Source organism: Lontra canadensis, unplaced genomic scaffold, assembly GCF_010015895.1.
Source record: "Lontra canadensis isolate GAN:19392208 unplaced genomic scaffold, GSC_riverotter_1.0 scaffold14, whole genome shotgun sequence".
Lineage (NCBI taxonomy): Eukaryota > Metazoa > Chordata > Mammalia > Carnivora > Mustelidae > Lontra > Lontra canadensis.
Genome location: NW_022631008.1, coordinates 26,730,804 through 26,752,325, shown reverse-complemented (window position 1 = coordinate 26,752,325; position 21,522 = coordinate 26,730,804). Strand labels below are relative to the sequence as shown.

Here is a 21,522-nt window from a genome sequence, read left to right as displayed (position 1 = left end):
GCTCCCCGCTGAGCAGAGAGCCCAACGTGGGCCTCGATCCCAGGACCCTGAGATCATGACCTGAGCCGAAGGCAGAGGCTTAACCCACTGAGCCACCCAGGCGCCCGAAAAACCGTGTCTTAGAGTAGGTTTTTATAAAAATTAACTTGAAAAATACAGAACAGTATAATATAATAGGAATTTAAAAAATATTTAAAGATTTAAAATGAAAAATTTAAAACCTCTTTCTCAGCCTGGTGCTTCTGTACAAAAGTAGCTACTATAAATGGTTCCTTTTGGCCTTACCAATGTATTGTAATGTATATATTAGCACATATATATCTCTGTCTTTAAAAAGATTTCAAATATTTTATTCATTTTATTTTGTTTTATTTTTTAAAAAAGATTTTATTTATTTATTTTTGTGAGAGAGAGAGTGAGTTTTGGGGGGAGAGAGAGGGAGAAGCAGGCTCCCTGTGAGCAGGGAGCCCAATGTGGGGCTCGATCCCAGGACCCTGGTATCATGACCTGAGCCGAAGGCAGCTGCTTAACTGACTGAGCCACCCAGGTTCTCTTTATTCATTTATTTTAGAGAAACAGAATGTGTGTGTGAGTGGGGGCAGGGGCAGAGAGGGAAGGAGAGGGACAAGCAGTCTTTGCCTTGAGCGTGGACCCTGACAAGGAGCTGATCCCATGACCCCAAGATCACGACTTGAGGTTAAACCAAGAGTCCGAACCTCAGCCGATGACTGAACCACCTAGGCACCCCTGTATTTTTTAGAAGTATCAAAAGATGTTATATATTCTGTTGTATCTATGCCACTTCACATTTTATCTTGGTACTCTTTCCATACCAACAATACAGATCTATCTAATTCTTATTGCATTCTTTTTAATGGCTATATAATATTCTACCATAGGGATGGGCCTTTAATTTATTCAGCCAGTTTCCTATTGATACCATTTAGAAACTCTTAAGCTTTAAAATTTTTTCCCAGTCTCGTAGATGAAAAATATCTCCATTGCTTCAGCTTGTATTTTTATATTGTGAGATAGTCATATTTTCATACAATTTTTTACTATTTTAGTTTGTATTTCGCTTTGTGAAATGTCTATTCATATTCTCTTCCCATTGTTTTATTGAAGTGTTTTTTTTTCTTAATGATTTTTATAAGCCCTGTAAATTAAGCAAATTAGCCCTTTAATGTTAATGTCTTACAATTTGGTGATCTTTTCCACATTTGTTGTTAGCCTTTTGACTTTGGGATATATTTTCTGAACAAGATAGTTTTATTAACCTTTTCCTTGTGAATTTTATTTAAAAGGAGCTTGTCCCTATAGCAGATGTTTATTTTAAGTATGACCAGAACTTATGTTGAAGAATTACATTTCAAAGAGGAGGGTCTAGTGAGATTTGACATTTTATATGTATTTTACAGGCAGCCTTGAATGAAGACATTTCAAAGCTCCAGGATTATTCAAAGAAAGCTTACTTTAAAGTTAATGTTTTTTTTTGCATCTGTGCTTTGCTAAACACAATATTATTGAAAGTTATAGTATTTTGAATTAATCTTTTTTTTAAAGATTTTATTTATTTATTTGACAGAGATCACAAGTAGGCAGAGAGGCAGGCGGGGGTGGGGGGGGTGGGAAGCAGGCTGAGCAGAGATCCCAATGTGAGGCTCGATCCTAGGACCCTGAGATCATGACCTGAGCCAAAGGCAGAGGCTTTAACTCACTGAGCCACCCAGGTGCCCCGAATTATCTTTCATTTTTATAATGTAGTAACTACCAGGTTCCCCCCCCCTATTGTTTTAACATATTTTCCTAAAAGTCACATATGTCACAGTGTAGCTCTTTTAAAAAACTAAAGTTAAAACTCACTGGAAATATTTAGGATTTATTAACTCTAGTAGTTGTTTAATATAAAAAAAGTCATTTATTTCATTGTGGAAACTCACCCCCCTCTGTGTTTGCTTATAATGCCTTCAAAGGTTTTTTAAGCAGAGTAGGAAGGAAGTAGATTTTTGTTTAATGGAAACAATACAGTAGACATTTCCTGGATTACATTTTGGTCAGATCATTTAGTAGCTTTACTTATTACTACTGTTTAAATTCCCGTGAGGTCTTCAGGAGCTATAAATGATTAATTTCTTTGAGCCTTGACTTCATTGTGTTTATCTTCCCTGGAAGCATAGCGATGTGAAATATGTTGAGTTACTGGTATTGGTATTTTAGCTATTAATAATTAATCAAAATTTTTAGCTATAAATTATAAGCGTTAGTGCAATTTCTTGTAGTTGTATGGGAGGGGTGTCTGACCACTGATGACATCAGTCATTATGGAAAGCAGAATATCTATCTACAAATGAAACAAGCTCCTTCAGAAAGCGAAACCCTCTCCTCCCTGAAGATCTCCACCCGGAACCATCTAGATGGCAGGCAGGGAGGGAGTTGGCAGGGGATGACTTTCAGGGCTCCTTGGTTGCCTGCTTGTATTAAAGAAAAGCTAAACCATATATTTTAGAAGTATAAGCTATACAGGTACCGGTTAGGCGTGAACCCAGATAGCTTGAGAGTACACTGAAGTAAAAATAAAGTTTATTATGGCCATTTATAAAAGTATTACTTTATTGGCTTTTAACTCATCAAATACCAACTTTAATTTTCAGGCTTACTAAATTCCTTGTTAGAAATTTTATTTCTTGGTTTTGAAAATATTATTTTTTCCATGTGGAATAAATGTGATTTAACCAACATATTTGAAAACCAGTTCATGTACTATTGCTTTTGTTTTTTTTTTCATTCGACAAAACTTGTTGAATGTCTGCTTTGTGCCAGGTCCTGGGCTAGGTGGTTTTATAAATATTCATCTGGAAAGAAAAGACACATCTCTGTTACACAGTGATAGAAGTCTACTATGGCAAATTTAGAATAAAGTCAGAGTTTCATTTGATATGTGCTCCTAAAAGATGAATGGTGAAAGAGTTCTTTTTTTTTTTTTGGAAGATTTTATTTATTTACTTGACAGAAAGAGAGATCACGAGTAGGCAGAGAGGCAGGCAGAGAGAGGAGGGGAGCAGGCTCCCTGCTGAGTAGAGAGCCTGAGATCGTGACCTAAGCTGAAGGCAGAGGCTTAACCCACTGAACCACCCATGTGCCCTGGGGAAGGAGTTCTTAGAGTTGGTGTCTTCATGACATGGTGCACTTGCTGGCTGGTGGAGACTCTGACTTCTCAGTTCTCTTTCCAATAAGCATACTGCCTTAGGAGCACCTTCTCTGACTTCCCAGAGCAGGTGAGCTTTGCTGTGTATGCATATTCTGTATTTTTCTTAGTAGCTTCATCATAATTACAATTTAAAAATTATTTCTTTACTCTTTCTCCTCTTTGGTCTCTGTTACGTGGTAAACTTAATCAGAGGCTCCCTGTGCCTGCAGCAGGCTAGGTGCTCATGTTTCTTAAGGAATTTTGACTTTTTTTCTTTCTTTGTCATTGCTAGCTGGCGGGTATTTTCTATCATACTTCTGCCTCATCTGCATGTCTTAGGGCAAGGCTTTGTGGGAGATATTGGGTAATGGGCTGAATTCTGAGACCTTGGGAGCCCATTCGTGATGATGGCGTAGGGAATATCCTTATGGTGAAGGCCGCAACATATGGCAGTGATCATACTCCCTTTATCTGGGAAAAGCTCGCTGTTCCTTAATTTGGATCTTATCCACCTGCCTCATTTACAATGCAGTTTTTTCTTGAGTCTCAGCTCCCCCCGGCACTCCATCCCCCGTTTGTTGTGGATGGTTTTGAATGTTGTGTTTAGGAGTTTTAACTTTGAAGTCATTTAAGATTTTTGGAATGGGAGAGTTAACATTATCAGACATTTTGTTTTAGGAAGATATTCTGATGTCAGTGCATAGAATGTATTAGAAGAAATAGGAGAGGGACGCCTGGGTGGCTCAGTCGGTTAAGCGTCTACGTTTGGCTCAGGTCATGATCCCAGGGTCCTGGGATCCAGCCCTGCATTGGGCTCCCTGCTTGGCGGGGAGTCTGCTTCTCCCTCTGCTCTTCCCCTCCCTACTCGTGTGCTTTTCTTTCTCTCTCAAATAAGTAAAAAGATCTTATAAAAAAAATAGAAGAGATAGGCATTACATCATCATTCATTAATTCATCCAGCATTTATGGAACACCTACCATGTGTCTGGCATGTTCAAGACAATGGAAATGTAGACGGTGATAGAAGACATAGTCCCTGTACTCCAGGACCTTAAATCTATTAAGGGAGATAGAGAATTAAACTACATCATGATTTTATTTTATTAGTGGTGTGTTAACAAGAAATACAGGATAGATGGAAACAGAAGAGAAATACTCAGTTCTGACTAGGAGTTTCTGGGAAGACTTCTTAGAAGCAGTGATAAACTCCTCCTTTGTCCTTTACAAAGGACTCTGCCTTTCTAAAACGGCAAGTAGGCGTTCATCAGACAGAGGATAGGGAAGATCTTTCCAGGCAGAGACAGGAGCACATGTGTAAAGATGAGAATTCATGAGTGATATGGGAAAGGCAGAGTATGTAGCACTTACTTGTTCAGTGGCTGAACACTGATTGACTATAAGTTTTGAGTCTACCTTATTGGTGAGGAAATATTAATGTAACTGCAGGAATAGTGGACACACTAAGAGGTAGAGGTGGGCAAGTGATGTTCTGTCTTGGATCCGTGGATTTTTAGGTGCAGTGGGATTTCATGTGGATGTATGTATGCATAGTTGGAAATTGATAACAGAGTTTAGGGGCAAGATTAGAGATAGAGATTGAGATTTGGGATTCTCCATAAAGTAGTAGCTAACCTCAGACACAGGAGTAAGATGTCGAGAGGGACTGCAGAATAGAGAAGGAAAAGAGAACCAGAGACAGAATTATGGAGAATCAGACAGTTCTTTTTTTTTTTTTTCTTTTTCTTTTTAAGCAAGGATCTAAATAAGGAGTTTTTAAATTAGATTTTCCCCCTTCCTCCTTTACTTCTAGGACAAAAACAGAAGGGTAGATGAGAAGAAAATAAATATTTGTTAGTTTATTTGTTGAAACCCCAAGACTCTAAAACAATGTCCAGAGTCAAAGACAAATTTAGTTTCAGTAATTGTGAAGGTTGGGAAGATTTTCAACTAGGAGCATTGAAACAAGATAAGATTTTCTGATTACCCCTCATTGAATCAGAAAGCCCTTGGAATTCCAGTTCCCATAGGTTTTACTTTGTAAACTCTTTATTTTGACTTGCATTGGTTTTGTTTTTCATACTTAAACTTTTTCTATTCGCAGTGCTTATAAAACACTCATAGTCATCTGCCTTCAGTTCAGGTCATGATCCCGGGGTCCTGGGATACCGCCTGGCATCAGGCCCCCTGCTCAGGGGACAGTCTGCTTCTGAGACCGGAGCCTGAAGCAGCGCTCAATTGATCCCAGGACCCTGGGATCATGACCTAAGTCAAAGGCAGGCACTTAACCTAAGGAGCCACCCAGGCGCCCTAGCACCACAGCTCCTTTTAATCAGGTTCTCTGACTGTCCACACTGATTGATCGCTTCCACTTAGGCATACGGGCAATAACAGCTGTTATTCACCAAGAACTTAGATGCCAGGAGGCATTCTGCATATATTATGTCATTTAGTCCACATCACATTCTTGTTAATAAGAGGTAATTAATAAGAGTAATAACTATATCAAGTACTTAATATGTCCTATGCGTTGTGTTACAGTCAATGTACTTATATTCATTTAATTCTTACAGATCCTGTGTTTTGTTTGGCAGTAGATATTCATTATTCCATGAGGCCCAGAGGGGTTTTGAAATCAACCTGCTTTATATCATACATTTAATAAATCAGGACTCAAACTCAGATCTCAGAATCCTAAAACCCGTACTTTTTGCGTTAGGCCTCCTGCTTCACTGTCACCTCTGCTTTGTGGCAGTGGGAGCACTGACCTTCCTGAAGCTTATGACTGGTAATGCAGCGTCCCTAGAGTAAAATGAAGCCAAATAATTTAGGGCCACCTGGAACCAGAGCTGGGCTGCTGTTTTGTAGACCCCTTTTCAGAGTATGAGTGCCACCTGCTGGAAGGTTATAATGCATCCACGCTCTTGGAAGGACTGGCTTCCGAAAGGGCTGCTGTCACAGATGTGGACATGGCAGATTTCAAAATGCTAACTCTTAGATTTCAGTTTAGGAATACTGCTGCACTTAAGAGTCCCCTCTTTGCCATAAAGATAAACTGCTTTATTTATCTTCCTTTTTTGTGTATGTGTGAGGTGGGGATCATACCCTTAAAAAAATGATACACTCAGTGTTTCCTAAAGTAAAGCCGTTTTCACCATGGGAAAGATCGAGAGTCAAATAAATCATATAGTTACTTTCAATGGATTAAATAAGAATAGCAAATAAGAATAGCAAAATGGTGGCTCAGTTAGTTAAGTGTCCGATTCTTGATTTCGGCTCAGGTCAGGATCTCAGGGTTGTGAGATTGAGCCCTGTGTTGGACTCTGCACTGGGCGTGGAGCCTGCTTATGATTCTCTCTCTCTCCGCCCCATCCCCCACCTCTCTCTCTCCCTCTCTTAAAAAGAAAAAGAATTAAAAATTGAATCTACTTTGAGATAAGTGAGTTATTGAAGTATAAGAGGACCCTTTCCACTCAGATACCCTAAAAGAGGAATCTGGAACCATGGGGGCATCAGAGACTTGGAGAACAGAAAGAGGGGTAAGAGGGGAAGAAGGATGTGTGTATAAAAGTAAGGATGGGTTCTGTAATTGGTAGTTTAGTCCAAGCCTCCCCAAAGTGAGTCAGGATCCTAAATAGTGCCTTAGAGAAAATGATTAGGATTGTAACTTTGAATTATTATGTGTTTAGGATAGTGAAAATTGGATACTTTTTATAGTCACTAATATGCCTTTGAAGGAAGATCAGATAAAATCTTGGGATGTTCATTGTACATTCTTCATTAGGCTCCTTTGAGATAATGTTAGTACTCTGAGTATCTGCACAGGAGGTGTTATCATTTAGTTTGGAATTTTCACAGGAAAATCACATTATGCTTAACTGTTATTTAGATACGATTAAAGCATATCTGTAGTTGCACGATGTCACGTTGAACAAATATTTGTGTGACAAGAAATTCAAGTCCATTGGTAAAATGTGATATTGCCAAGAATGAAGGAAAGTACAAGTATGACCATCTCTTTCTTTCTTTGACTCCCTTTACAGATCAATCACATAAGAAACTGTGATAATTTGATAGTATCTTATCTTAGCAGGACATATCTTTCTAGAGAGAAAGGACTGTCTCTAGGGTGTGTGTGTGTGTGTGTGTGTGTGTGTGTATATGTGTGTGAATTTTTATTTTTATTTAAAAAATTTTTTTAAGATTTTATTTATTTATTTGACAGATCACAAGTAGGCAGAGAGGCAGGTAGAGAGAGAGGGAAAAGCAGGCTCCCCACTGAGCAGAGAGCCCGATGCGGGGCTCAATCCCCGGACCCTGGGATCATGATCTGAGCCTAAGGCAGAGGCCCCACTGAGCCACCCAGGCACCCCTATTTTTATTTTTATTTTTATTTTTATTTTTTTTCATGTGTTTTTAAATGATAAGAGTAAGTTTTTAAATTATAGGAGTTCACTATAGAATTCTTGTAAAATAGAAAAATAGAAGTAAAAATCACACCTAATCTTACCACCCTGATACTATATTAATGTTTTGATGTAGTTCCCATTTTATAGACATTCAATATTTTGCAGTCTTTTTATATTACATCACAATATTATAGTGCAAGTCTTTTCTCATGTATTTAAAAATTCTTGGCATATGCGTAAGAGGCTACAGTATGTGGATATACTGTAATTCATTTATTGGCTTTCTTATTATTTTATTATTGGACATTTGTTTCTTCAGTAATGAGTGGTAGAGAAATTTCCTTTTTTTCATTTGTCGGCTTCAGTAAATCGGGATAGAGAATATACTCTTGTGTGGCACTTACTTAGGGTCTAGCCTTCTGTTAGCAAACTAGCCTTGAAATTAACCAGTGATGGGATTCATCTCTGTTTTGTTCCTCAGGTGTGTCCCCCCGTCCCCTTTTCCTGTGTGCATTTTCTTCAGAATTTTGTAGCACTTATTTCATTCGTAGTCCTTTCAGGAAACACTCTCGCAGCACCCTTTTCCGTTTCAGGTTCTGTGCTGCTGAAATACCTCACCCTGAACTATTAAGAGCTATGTGTCTGCTCTTCACATCAAGGCAGCTCTCTTCTGCTTCTGGTAGTGTGGGCACTAGTAGAGAGAACTATTCCTTCTTAAGCTTAAAATAGATGTAGCTTGCAGAAAGTCAGTATCCTTAGAAAAACCATATTAGACATAGTCTGTTCAATTTTTTAAAAACAAAAGCATTCAAAACACCTTTGGAAGGATACTGAAGTTTTATAATATTCCAAGCTATTTACTGGTTTATTCTGTAGGAACTAGGTAAGTTCAGTAAGTTCAGTAGATTTCATTCTTGTGACAAATATTTATTGAGTGCTTACTATGTGCCAGGCACCATTTTTAAGCATGGGAGGTATAAAACCAGCAAAAACTTTGCCTTCATGGGGTTTATAGGTTAATGGAGAGAGACAGACAATAAACAAGATAAAATAAACAAACAATACCTAGGCTCCCAATTCCTTAAATGAAGCCTCAGGAACCAGATGTGTTTTAGAGTCAAAAAATTTAAAAAGATTTTAGAAAGATAATATGGTATATATATTATGTTACCTAGCACCCAGGGAAGCAGTAATCAAACCTGTTAATTTCTTTAGTATAGAAGTATGATCATTCACACTTGGATGAATAAAGACTGTAATAGCTTCACCTTAGTGTAAGTGAGATATTTCTGCAAAACGAGGTAGAATTATGATATGATACAGATATAAAGGGAACATATTTGAAGATTTTCTTTAACTTGTTAAATGAAGGAAACCAGTAGATGGTATAGCCCATTCAAAGGAGAATTCTTAGACATATTTATAGATCAGGAATATTAAAATGATGGGCAAATTGAGGCAGAACTCACCTTTTCCATAATGGGAGAGGGAAGTCAGTGAACCTCTCCTGGACAGGACAGTTTGCACGTGTATAGACAAGTATTATCCTGCATTGTTATCAGTTGTTTCTAACGTACAGAGTTGTAGAATCAGAATCTGATAACCTGAAAGGGTGTGTCCTTGACAGTGTATTTTTTTTTTCATTGACGTTAAATTTTTTTTCCTACATGAGTTCCTAGAAGCCTTTGTTTTCTGAGCTCTTTAGAATTATAGATAAGGAATATAGAGCTGTAATATTTTTGACAGTGATAGTGCTTTGCAGAAAAATAAAGGTGCAGAGGGCGGTTATAATTTCAAATAGAAGAACCAGGAAAGACTCACTGAGAAGGGGCCATTGTGAAGAGAGTTAAAGTAGATGAAGTTGTTTACCTGAGTCACTGGAATGATGAGGCTGCTAAGTACTGAGCCGGGGGAAGAGCAGTTGGGGCAGAGGACAGGGGAGGTGGAAAGCACCACCTCAGTTTGGGTCCTTAGACATTCAAGTGAAGATGTTGTTGGGGTTGGATACACATCGCTGGAGTTCAGGGAAGATGTGCAGGCTAGAGAAACACATTTGGGAGTTCCTGCACACCAGTGACATTGAAAGCCCTCCAGCTAGATGAGATCACTAAAAACAGGGCTTCTTCTATGTGCTGGGCTCTGCATTCATCCCTGGGGATACAGGGATACATTAAACATTGTTCTCGAGGTTTAATGGGGGACAGTTTAAACAGTTAAAGCAGTATAAAAATATACCAGTATAAATACACCTAAAATACAGATGATTCCGTGAAGCCAAATCTGGGAGTTGTCTTAAATTCCATCACCCTTAGACTTCCTCATTTGGTTGACCTGACCATGAGACACGCACAGGATAGTCAAAGTGTGGGACCTTTAATATCCGCTGGCTTCTCCACTTACCCCCTGTGCCTAGCAAACTTCCAGTGATATTAGAGACCCTTGCTGGGGACACTTCCGCATGGCTTACAAGGCTCACCATTACTTGGCCTTTGCCGTACCCCTTGCCTTACTTGAATGAATAAAGACTGTAACAGCTTCATGTTAGCACAAGCGAGATATTTCTGCAAAACGAGTATCAAAGGATAACAGTACACTTAAAAATGGTTAAAATGGTAAATTTATGTTATGCACACTTGACCACAATAAAAAAAAAAAGAACTAGAAAGGAAAAGACTTAGAAATACATTGCTGCTGTAATAAAGAAAAAGAAAGATTTCTACCTACTAATACTGTATACTGATAGTGGAGGGAATTTCTAGGATAGATTGTATTGAAAGAAAGTTAAGTGCTATCTTTTGAGTAAATAAGGACAGATTAAAAACAGATATTCATATTTGCTTTTATTGGCATAAAGAAACACTGGAAGGATTAACTAATAAAAGTTGTTAGTTCTGGCAGGTAAAGAGGACTATGGTCACCAGGGCCAGGCATGGTAATGAGACATCTCAGTGTATATCCTTTTATGTACTTTTGATTTCTGGACCATGTAAATATATTACCTATTCAAAATAATGTTTAAACATGGGAGCTAAATTGGTTGCATTGTAGAGGGATCACCAATTTGTAGTTACAGAAAACATAAATTTTTAGAGATATGGATGAAATATTGCCGCATGTGATCTCCCTTCCCCTCGGACGAGTCAGAGCCTGGTGTAGATGCAGAAGTGAGTTTCACCTCCCTTCCACTTGCAGGCAACAAAGAGAATGTATTTTGGGTAGAGACTTAATCAAGCCAAACTCTCTAAGTTCATTAATACCAAGAGTCAGAGAGGGGATAAGACATTGCTTCTGCAGGAGGGCCTCTCACCAGGGTCCAAGTGCTTGAAGGTTGACCATGGCAAATAGGGTCATTAAACATTAACCCACTGAGTCTAGGAGCCTAAACCATTCACAAACAGGAAAACTGTCTGGGTATAGTTCTGCATCCCCCCACTTTCTCTGATACAGTCACTGATTAGGGGCGTATCATGTCTAACATGCATCTGAAGCAAGAGGTGGGATTGTTTCACCTTTCTTAGGCAGTGGGAGTAGAGGCAGCAGCCGATAGCTGAGCACTCGCCTAATGGCCCCCTGCCCTCCCTGCTCACCAAGGGAGTAGGACTATTATGTCTTCCCTGGACACTTTTTTCCATCTCTCCTTTCCTACCTAGATCTAGTAGGAAATGTGCATAGAACCCTGAGGCAGACTGTGCAAAGTAGAAGGGTGTCTCAGGGCAGCCCGGCCCATCCTAACTCTTGCTTCTTAGCTGTGTTGTGGGGCAGGTGGCTTGAGGGAGAACCCAGGGAGTCTTCTCCGGGAACCATGCCCAAATTATACCTGGTAGAGCGCCACCTTCCAGCAAGGTGGTCAAAGGGCAGGCCAAGAGTAAAAGCTGAAGGACAGAACCAAACTGAGAGAATTGAAGGACTGGGAAACAGCATTGAAAGTAGTAAAGAATTTAGCAACTGGGAAGTAATTTATAAAACTTACAGAGATGGAATTCACATGATTTTTTTGGGAAAGATTTTATTTATTTATTTGACACACAGAGAGAGATCACAAGTAGTCAGAGGCAGGCAGAGAGAGGGGGAAGTAGGCCCCCTGCTGAGCAGAGAGCCTGATGTGGGGCTTGATCCCAGGACCCTGAGATCATGACCTGCGCCAAAGCCAGAGGCTTAACCCACTGAGCCACCCAGGCGTCCCATACAATTTTTTTTTTTTTTTTTACAGGATTCCAGCTCAGGCACTTAGGAAAAAAATAATAAAGTTATTAAAATGGGTAAACAATTTTTCTCTTGCCTCATTGACCAATTTGTATGTTTGTCTTGCCTGCTACACTGTAGGAAATGAAGACAAGGGCTTTAGCCATTGTGCACAAAGCGTGGACTTTGGAGTTAGGCAGATCTCTTTAAATCCAAACTGCTGTTCTTTCTAGATGTTTGGTTTTGATCAAGTTATTTTTATAACACTGGCCCTCAGGTTCCATGTGGATCAGAGGGTTGTTAGAAGGTTTAAAGGAGAGAAAAGCATGTATATCTAATCTTCCTACACACAAAAAGTATTCAGTAGAAATTTTGTTCCCTCTTTCTGTATCTCCCACAGAGTTTTACGTGTAAAAGACATTCAAAATAGCAAGTTGAGCATGTTAGTGTTAAATCTGAACCCTGGTTAAGGAATGCCCGAGGCAAGCGTGTTTATAAGGCTTTGCCCTCGAACAGCAAAAGTTGTTGCTAAGTAATTTATCAAGCAGCGGCCTGGTACGTGCCAGGGGCTAAGGTTTCACTTGCAGATCTGGTCTGTCTTCTTATGATTTTCTTCTTATTATCAGGGTCCAGCTTCTACTCTGTGAGGGCCTATTCCTTATTCTCTATATTTATGGGACCTCTTCTCCACACCATTTTTTTTTTTTTTTAAATCAGTGGGAATGAGAGTCATTACCTTATACTCACTGCTTTTCTAAAAAACCTCAAACACGTATTCTAGGCATGGGTAAGTATAGAGATTGTTAAATTTCTTCCCTTCTTTTGTCACATATTTACTGAGTACCTACTGTGCTAGGGTAGAAAAAACCAGAATTAATACATGATTCCTGCCCCTCAATAGTTAAAAAAAAAAAAAAGCACATTCCAAATTATATTTAATTACTTCATGATACGATATTTATTTTTGTTTACTGTTTTGCATTTTACTGTTTAAAATGATCCCATTTTGGAAACACACGCATACATGTGGAAAAAGAATTTGAAGGGTATGCACCAAGAGGGGGCAGAGCTTATCTCAGAGGAGGGGTATTTTTTTTTCTTTCATTTTGCTTATCTGGATTGTCTAAATTTTCAAAGATTTCACTAGAAAATGCATCATTTCCCCCTGCTTGCGAACAGGAGAGTGACCCCCTCTCTTCCTCTTGCATTCAGCTTTTGCGAGAATTGAAGCACCCTAACGTGATCGCCTTGCAGAAGGTGTTCCTTTCTCACAGTGACAGGAAGGTGTGGCTGCTCTTTGATTATGCGGAACATGATTTGTGGGTAAGTCTAAACTCACTTTATTTTTAGGACTCTTCATCTAGGTACGGAGAAACAGATGTATGTAATGCTGCGTATTGCTAATGCGCATGAAGGAAAACTTGCTTTGTTGACCAGAGTTTAAAATAAGTATTAAATGCAAATGCAGATTTAAGAGAACTCAAGCAGTAAACGCTGTCATATACTGAGAAGATGGTATTTGTAACATTCAGAAATGTCACTTCAAAAGTGTTAACGTGTGTGAGACTAATTTTAGGCAAGTCATCAAAGACAGTTTACTGATAATGTGTAGTGAAAATTGCTTTCTTTTGTGGTACACACACTAGTTCAAATTTCACCAGCTATGTACTTGTGAATAATTTCCCTTTCTAAGTTAAGGTCAGTCTCTTGCAGCATTTTGCCAATTATATAGAAGTATATATGTATAGTTTTATGAATATTAGCCAAAAACTCTAATTCCAAATTTTTTATGTTAGAAATCACGGTCTTTAAACATTTTACCCAAGGAGTTGCTAAAAGTAAAAAATATTCAGACTTGGCAGTAAGTCCAAATTTTTGGTAGTTAAGTTTTGACTTAACATAGTGTGGCGTGTGATTTATAAATATGGCACATCTGTTTTGGAGAAACTTTAACAGACTTACAGGTCTTGAAGGAACTTTAAGAATTTATGCTATTATAGGATATTGACAAGAATGTCCAGTGAATTTTTCTCATAGCTGATCACAAGAATTATGTTTTCTCCATTTCTCTGTATCCTTTATATTTCTCCCAAGGTTTATTTGATAACATTCATTTTGAATATCAGTGACGTGAGGAAAAAACATGTAGCATGTTGGAGTATCAGGTCCTGTAGGCCTGTTGTTTGTAACAAGGCGGTCCCCAGCCGCATGTGCCTGTTGAGCACCGGAAGTGTAGCTGGTCTAAATTGAGATACGCTATAAATATAAAATACATACTGACTTTTGGAGACTTAGTAGGAAAAAAATGAAAAATATCTCATTAATATGTTTTATATTGACTGTATGTTGGCATGATCATATTTTTAATATGCTGTGTTAGTTAAAATACATTACGTTAATTTTACTTGTTTCTTTTTTTTAATGTGGCTATAAAAAGTTGAAAGTTGAAAGTTCATACTGTATATATATTTTGGACACTGTTACTATAGTATACTCTTTAATTTTCTATTAGTTCTTTAAATAAAGTATATATTGTTGAACAGTTTATAAAAAAAACCAAGAAAGCAATGTAAATAGCTTAAAATTTTTCCATGCTATCTGACCATTTTAAAGTTAGTGGAGCAATGTTTCCATTGTTGTTTAATAGGGGTTTAAATGGCCTTTAATACCCATTATGTCATGTTTTGCATTGGGGTGAGGTAGAGATGTAGATGCAAGTTTGGGGGACAGGTAGCATTTCTTCCCTATCATTATAATGTTTTCATGACCTACAAAATAGCATATGGACATAAACTTATGAATATGTTGATGCAGTTGTATTTATTTCAGTGGGATTGGATTTCCCATTTTTCTCTCCCTCCTCCTTCCTAGTGATTTCCTATTTAATATTAACTACTAGGAATGTAACCTAATTTCACACTGTGCCAAAGAAGGTAGAACTTTCTAATAATTCAAATGTACATATAGTCAGTGACATTACACAAATGCTCTAAGTGCTAACTTTTTATAGTATGGTAAAGATATAGAGGCATTTGGGTGGCTCAGTCAGTAGAGCATACAACTCTTGATCTCAGGGTGTGAGTTCCAGCCCCATGTGCGGCATGGAGTTTCCTTTTAAAAAAAAAAGGACAGTAAAGATTCACAGGGTCTTCTTTTTTTTTTAGTCTTTCATTCTGTCAATAGAGAATACAACTAATGCTATTTTTATGTAGGCTTTTAAGTATCAATGCTTTTTATCTTTTAGTTTTATTTAATGAAAATCTTGTGGTTTCGATAAATCTAGTCATTATACACTCAATAACATTGTCACGTTGACTGACCACCAATATAGGTTCTATTTGGTTGACCTTAGTATTCAAATTATTTTTCTTTGTGTCATTATTGGCATTTAATAAGTAATTTTTAAATGTAGAGAGTTTATTGTAGACTTGTGTTTTATTGATATAAATATTAGCAAATACTATATATTATTTTGAATGTTTTTTTTTAATTTTTAGCATATTATTAAGTTTCACCGTGCATCAAAAGCAAATAAAAAGCCCATGCAGTTGCCAAGATCTATGGTTAAATCATTACTTTACCAGATTCTTGATGGTATCCATTACCTCCATGCAAATTGGGTGCTTCACAGAGATCTGGTAAGTATGTTTCTTTTAAATTGATCAATACGATTTTTTACCTTCTCTTAAAAAATATTTTTTCCTCTTAGTGCAATTATTATAAACATCATTGTAGAAAATTTTGAAAACACATATAAGTAAAAGGGAAGGAAATAAAATCACCCATAAGCCTACAGTTAAAAGATTACCATTATGAACATTTGGTGTATGTGCTTCCATTGTATTTATGCATAGCTATAAAATGTGTGGTTTTCAACAAACGATTGGTATAATCTTAATGGAATATCATATGTGAAATAAATACCTTTCAATCCATTTTTTGTATTATTGCTCATTATTAGTAAAAACATTAATAATTAAAGATTGAGTTCTCATTGTTTTTTTTTTCCTTAAGAGCTAAATTGAAATAATGACATTGCATCCAGTGAACAGAATGTTATCAGTATTATCAATAAATGTTATCAGTATTATCAACAAATTAAATGTTTGATTATACCTTTTTTTCAGTACACATGTAACAAACATTTATTAATGTTAAATTCTGGTTATCTTTGCATTATTGTCACGTTAGTTTGTGTTGGGGAGATCTTTTTGGTTTGTTCGAGAGGAAACATGGTTACTGAATAGTTACTGAATAGTAATACCCATGAGAGTTTATAATTGGAAATTTTATTCCCCGACTCTCCTCAGAAAAGTGGTTCCATGATCATTATTTCTTAGGCTTTTGGCAATTCTAGGGATATGGTAGGGATAAATCTAGGTCGACTCAGTTTTACTAATTGAGGAGAAGTATTTGTTATAGAGAGGAATGAATACAAAAGGACATCTAGTTAGTACCCCTTGCTGTCTGACTTTACCATCTCTTGCTGTGACATTGAAGTTAAGTTGAAGCCCAATGAAGGTAACCACAAAGATGGACTTCCCAATTCAGTAGATGCATTTCACCTCATAATTTCGAGCTGTTCCCAAAGACTTTCACCTGGTCATTTTACTATAAACCACAGAATCAGCACATTTTTACATGGGTACACGAGGTCATTCCAGTTCAAAACCTTCTTCATAAGTGTTTTTTTTTTAATATTAATTTGCTGTGTGCTTAATATAACTGATGTGAATTATTTTTGAGTTCATAATCATGTTTGAATCATTGGTCAGAATCTTTTATTGAAGATTAATTTCAGCTCTTCTCTTTTTTCACAAAGTTGTATATTTTATTCTGAATAGCATAGATTAACAGATTTTATTTCTGATCTTGTCACGTGAGTATCCACCTGTACGAAAACTCAGTATGACTAGGACTCAGTTTTCTCCTAGTCGGTTTGCTGTTTTCATGTCTATCTTACTTATGGGATCACCCTCCTTTCAACCTAGAAGGTTCTTTTACCCCTTGCAGACCTTTGCACTATACATCTAGACCTTGCCTAGTGTTGTTGGTTTCACCTCTAAAATATCTCTTCCATTTGGCCATTTCCATCCCTAGTGCCTCATTCTCAGTTCAGGCCTTTATTATCTCTCCCTTGAAGGATAGTACTAGCCTCTCAACTTGTCTCCTTGCAGTCTCTTTCCCTTCCATCCGGTTTGGACCATCTAAATAACTACACAGCCCCTGTTCAAGAACTTTGATAGTTACTCATTGCTTACAGACTGAAGCTCTAGTTCCTTATTGGGCTTTCAAGGTTATAACAGATATAGCTCCAACTGCCTTTAGAATTTTTCTTTATCCCTATCATCTTTCATTTACACTGTACCATTAAACTATTGATTGTTCCCTGTGTCCGGAGATTTCCTGCTTGAATGGCCTTTACTTATTACCCCATCTCTTCATATTCAAATACTACCTGTCTTTGAGGACTTGGACAAATGTTAAAACTTATCCTCGTATACATTCCTACTTGGAAATAATCTTTCCTTCTTGCTGGTTGCTGTTGTACTTCTTTACTTCTCTTATGATACTTATCTGTTAGTATGGTAGCAGTATATATAGGTACCCTAGAACATCTTCTAGACCATATACTTCTTGAGAGAGCGGGGTTTATGATTCATTTTGGCACGCTAGTAGTACCTGAGTACACAACAGGTACTGAGTAAATATTTCCTCACTGAGTGAATGTGAGTAAGAATACTGATTATTATGGTATGCTTTTGGATCAAGTAACATATTTATATATTTCAACACACTGTCTATAATAAACACTTATTATTACCTTGTATGTTTAAAGCATGAGGGATGGGGACAGTACAGAGATAACTGCGTGGAAGAGCTTCTCCTCAGGACTTTACTCTGAGAGAAGAAATCTGCCATGGGCAAAAACAGCTGTGCTGTAAACTAGATGAGAAAGAACGTGATCGTGGCTATGTGACAGGCACAGACTAAAGGTTAGAAGAGGCTATGAGGGGCGGAGGGAGAAAGGAAAGCTTCACAGAAATGCCACGTGAGCTAGACATTGAAAGATAAGTAGAATCGAAATAGAGACTTGAGCTTGAGTCTGGCACTTAAGACCTCTCTCGGCTATAAAGAGATTTGAGAAAGGAGGGTAACCTAAGGGAGTGTTGGGTGTAAAAACTTTTGAGGGGAGAAAGCTCTTGAATTATCTCAGAAAGAGTATGGAGTTCTGTCTGATTCCAATATGGATAAGCTAAATTGTGGTAGTATGTGGTTAAGACCAGAAAGATATTGGTTAGAACCTGATCAAGGAAGCCAAAGATACCAGGCTAGGGAGATTTTATTTATTTATTTTTCAAGATTTATTTATTTATTTGACAGAGAGAGAGAGAGAGAGAGAGTTCAAGCAGGAGGAGAAGTAGGCTCCCTGCCTGAGCAGGGAGGCTGATGTGAGGCTCGATCCCAGGACCCTGGGATCATGCATGACCTCAGCCAAAGGCAGATGCTTAACCAACTGAGCCTCCCAGGCACCCTGGGAGTTTGTTTGTTCTTAAGTGCTAAAAGTTTGCAAGCAGCAGGGGTGCCTGGCTGGCTCAGGGGGTAGTGCATGCAACTCTTGATCTCAGGGTTGCAAGTTCAAGCCTTGCATGTGGTGTAGAGTTAACTAAAAAAAAATTGGGAACAACAGAATGAACATTTTTTTTCCCAGAATGAAAATTTTTTTCCCATTATGGAAGCTACTCTTATTATTACCTCAACCATAGCATGATGTTGAAAAAAATATATTCTTAATGTGGTTCTGACCTTGTATAGCATATTCATAATTTGCATTCACTGAATGCCTCTTTTCTTCAAGTAAGTAACTAATAATATTTGAAACTCTGAATCAGTAGGCCTCTGCCCTGTGTCAGCCTGCTCAGTTCTTGTCAGTGATCGTGAATCCTGATACTTGGACCGTATTGTCATGGTTCTGCCGAAGTATTTTTAGGAGTAGAAGATTTAAATTGTGTGTTTACTTTAGATGTATTCTGTAGTCAGTATAGAAATATGAAGTTTATCAAATATGAATGTGGTTTTTAAAAACATGATGGGTCGGGCTCTCTGCTCAGTAGGGAGTCTGCTTCCCCCCCATCTCCCTCTGCCTGCCTCTCTGCCTACTTGTAATCTCTGTCTGTCAAATAAATAAATAAAAATCTTTAAAAAAAAATGATGGGGACATTTGAAAAATTTTTTTGTGTGTGAACCTATTTTAATAGAGTTGTGTGTTAGTCAGGAGTGTTGTTTTTTTTTTTTTTTAATGCTTCATTTCCTATTGTAAGAAATTTTGCCTTATACTATTTGTTGGTTACAACTGTTTCAGAGTATGTACCATCTCTAAATTTTCATTTGATGTGAGAAACCTGCAAGATCCATACAATCAAAGGCATTAGAGTAAATACAATTTTGCAATGTAATAGTATAACCCCCCCAAATTTAAAAAGTAAATAAAAAAATCAGTGTTTTGGACTCTACAAACAGAGGCATTATATCATCAAAGAAGATTGGGGTTTTTTATTGTGATTGATTACATATCTGAAATAGTATTTAGTTGTGTCATTTGGATCCCAGAATTTAAAACAGAAATAGAGAATTTAAATAAAGTCACTAAAAAGATTACTTATATTAAGGAATTGCTTTAAAAGGAAAGGAGGAGAGGAGCTAAAGATATTCATCTTGGCTGAGAGACAGCGAAGTAGAGACATGAGTCTATAAATATTTGGAACTTGTAAACACCAAGGGAAGAAAGATGTATTTTAATTTTACAGCAGGATATAGCTAAGAGTAAGAAGATGAAATATAGGATGACTCACTTTTATTAGATGACTATTCTGGTAGGCTGGAAGGATGCCAAGATATAGTTTATCCCTTTTTCAAAATTATGAGCTTCTGGGGAGGAAGGATCATATCTTACTAATTTTTGTATTCCTAGTGTTGGTGTATTGTTTGTGTTTTAAGTTACTTGAATTGCATTTCAGCAAAGCATCTGGCAATTGCTTATTATTCTTTATCAAAGAGAGAAATACTAGCTAAGTCATAGTGTGGTTAGGATTTATGGCTCCTTTGTTTCTCAGTATTGCTACTGGATCAGTGGCATAAACTGAACTCTAAGTTAAACTATCTCTGTCACTTTCATATCTCAGTACCTAACACATGATAAATGCTACTATTTCTTTATGGAATAAAAGATCTAAGTAAACCCCCCAGGGACCTGACCTGCTCTGTCTTTTAAAAAATATTTGTGGGGGCACCTAGGTGGCTCAGTGGGTTAAAGCCTCTGCCTTCAGCTCAGGTCATGATCTCAGGGTCCTGGGATGGAGTCCTATATAGGGCTCTCTGCTCGGCAGGGAGCCTGCTTCCCCCTCTCTCTCTGTCTGCCTCTCTGCCTACTTGTGATCTCTGTCTGCCAAATAAATAAAGAAAATCTTTTAAAAAAAAATATTTATGTGCGCCCCATCCTAAAACTCTGTAATTTCGGGTTTGAATGGTAGTTATCATTAACAGTAGTGGGTGAATTTGTACTCTTTTGAAGTCTATGGGCACAAGTAACTATATTATCTATAAACATGGTACATGGAAATTTTGTAAGATCTAGTTGTAGGAGAAGATAATTTTGTATCCAGTAATCTTTTGAGTTTAGGTATTGGTTAACATCTACTAAATATTTTAGGATTCTCAAAAAGTCACTTCAGTTACAGGCTTAATGACTTACTTGTTCTATTAGAGGTTAATAGTAATAATAATAATAAGAAGAAGAAGAAGATTGCCAATACTTAGAGTCAGATATAGTTCAGTTGATTAAAGAAAATGGTATCATAGATATTCTAGCTACAGAGAAATGTGTAATATATGACTCTGGATACTTTGTCATACTAACTGACAGAGAGCTATATAGTTTTGGTTTGGTACTTTTTTCCTTGTGACACCAGCTTGTTCAGGCAGAATACTTGATTTTCAACAGCACTTTTGATTGTTTATGACCTGTTGGCTGTGTATGTTTTAAGTCTGTATCAGTTACCGACTGCTGTATGACAAATTGCCCTAAACTTAGTTGCTTTAAATATGTTTAAACAACATTTATCATCTCACAGCTTCTGTGGGTCAGGAATCTCCGTGTGGCTTATTTGGATCCTTTGTTTCAGAGTCTCCTTAAAAGATTGCCATCATCTCAAGCCTCGACTGGGAAGCATCTTGTCCACGTGGTTGTTGGCAGGATTCATTTCCTCATGAGCTGACAGGTGGAGGGTTCCCTTGGTTCTTTGCCTTGTAGGCTTCTGCACATGGCAGTTTTCTTCACCAGAGTTAGCCAACCAAAAGGCAAGAGAGTGTATGTTAGCAAGACAGAAATCATAGTGTTCTGTTAGTGAATCATGGAAGGGACATCCCATTACTGTTGCCGTCTCCTGTTCACTAGAAGTCATCTGTGCAGCCCACACTCAGGATGGCGGGGAGTGATTACACAAGGGTGTGTGTGCTGTGCGGCAGTGTCAGGGGGGAGTGTGTATTGGGAACCATGTCCAATGCTGCTTACCATGACCTCTAAAGAGGCTTTTATATTAGTTATGTTATGTTATGTTAGTGACCATACAGTATATCATTAGTTTTTGATGTAATGTTCCATGATTCATTGTTTGCGTGTAACACCCAGTGCTCCATGCAATCTGTGCCCTCCTTAATACCCATCACCGGGCTCATCCATCCTCCTAC

At 37.6% G+C, this 21,522-nt stretch overlaps 1 protein-coding gene across 4 annotated transcripts in view; it reads left to right on the top strand.

Moving 5' to 3' along the window:
* CDK19 (cyclin dependent kinase 19) overlaps positions 1 to 21,522 on the top strand; it is a 163,878-nt gene that overhangs the window by 105,226 nt on the left and 37,130 nt on the right. For 2 of the 4 annotated variants that reach the window (XM_032858317.1, XM_032858316.1), the window contains exons 3-4: positions 12,988 to 13,098; positions 15,273 to 15,413. The exons of the other annotated variants lie outside the window; for them this stretch is intronic. In XM_032858317.1, the coding sequence (XP_032714208.1) occupies positions 12,988 to 13,098; positions 15,273 to 15,413 (252 nt within the window). The remainder of the gene's footprint in view (positions 1 to 12,987; positions 13,099 to 15,272; positions 15,414 to 21,522) is intronic. 4 annotated transcript variants of the gene reach the window in all.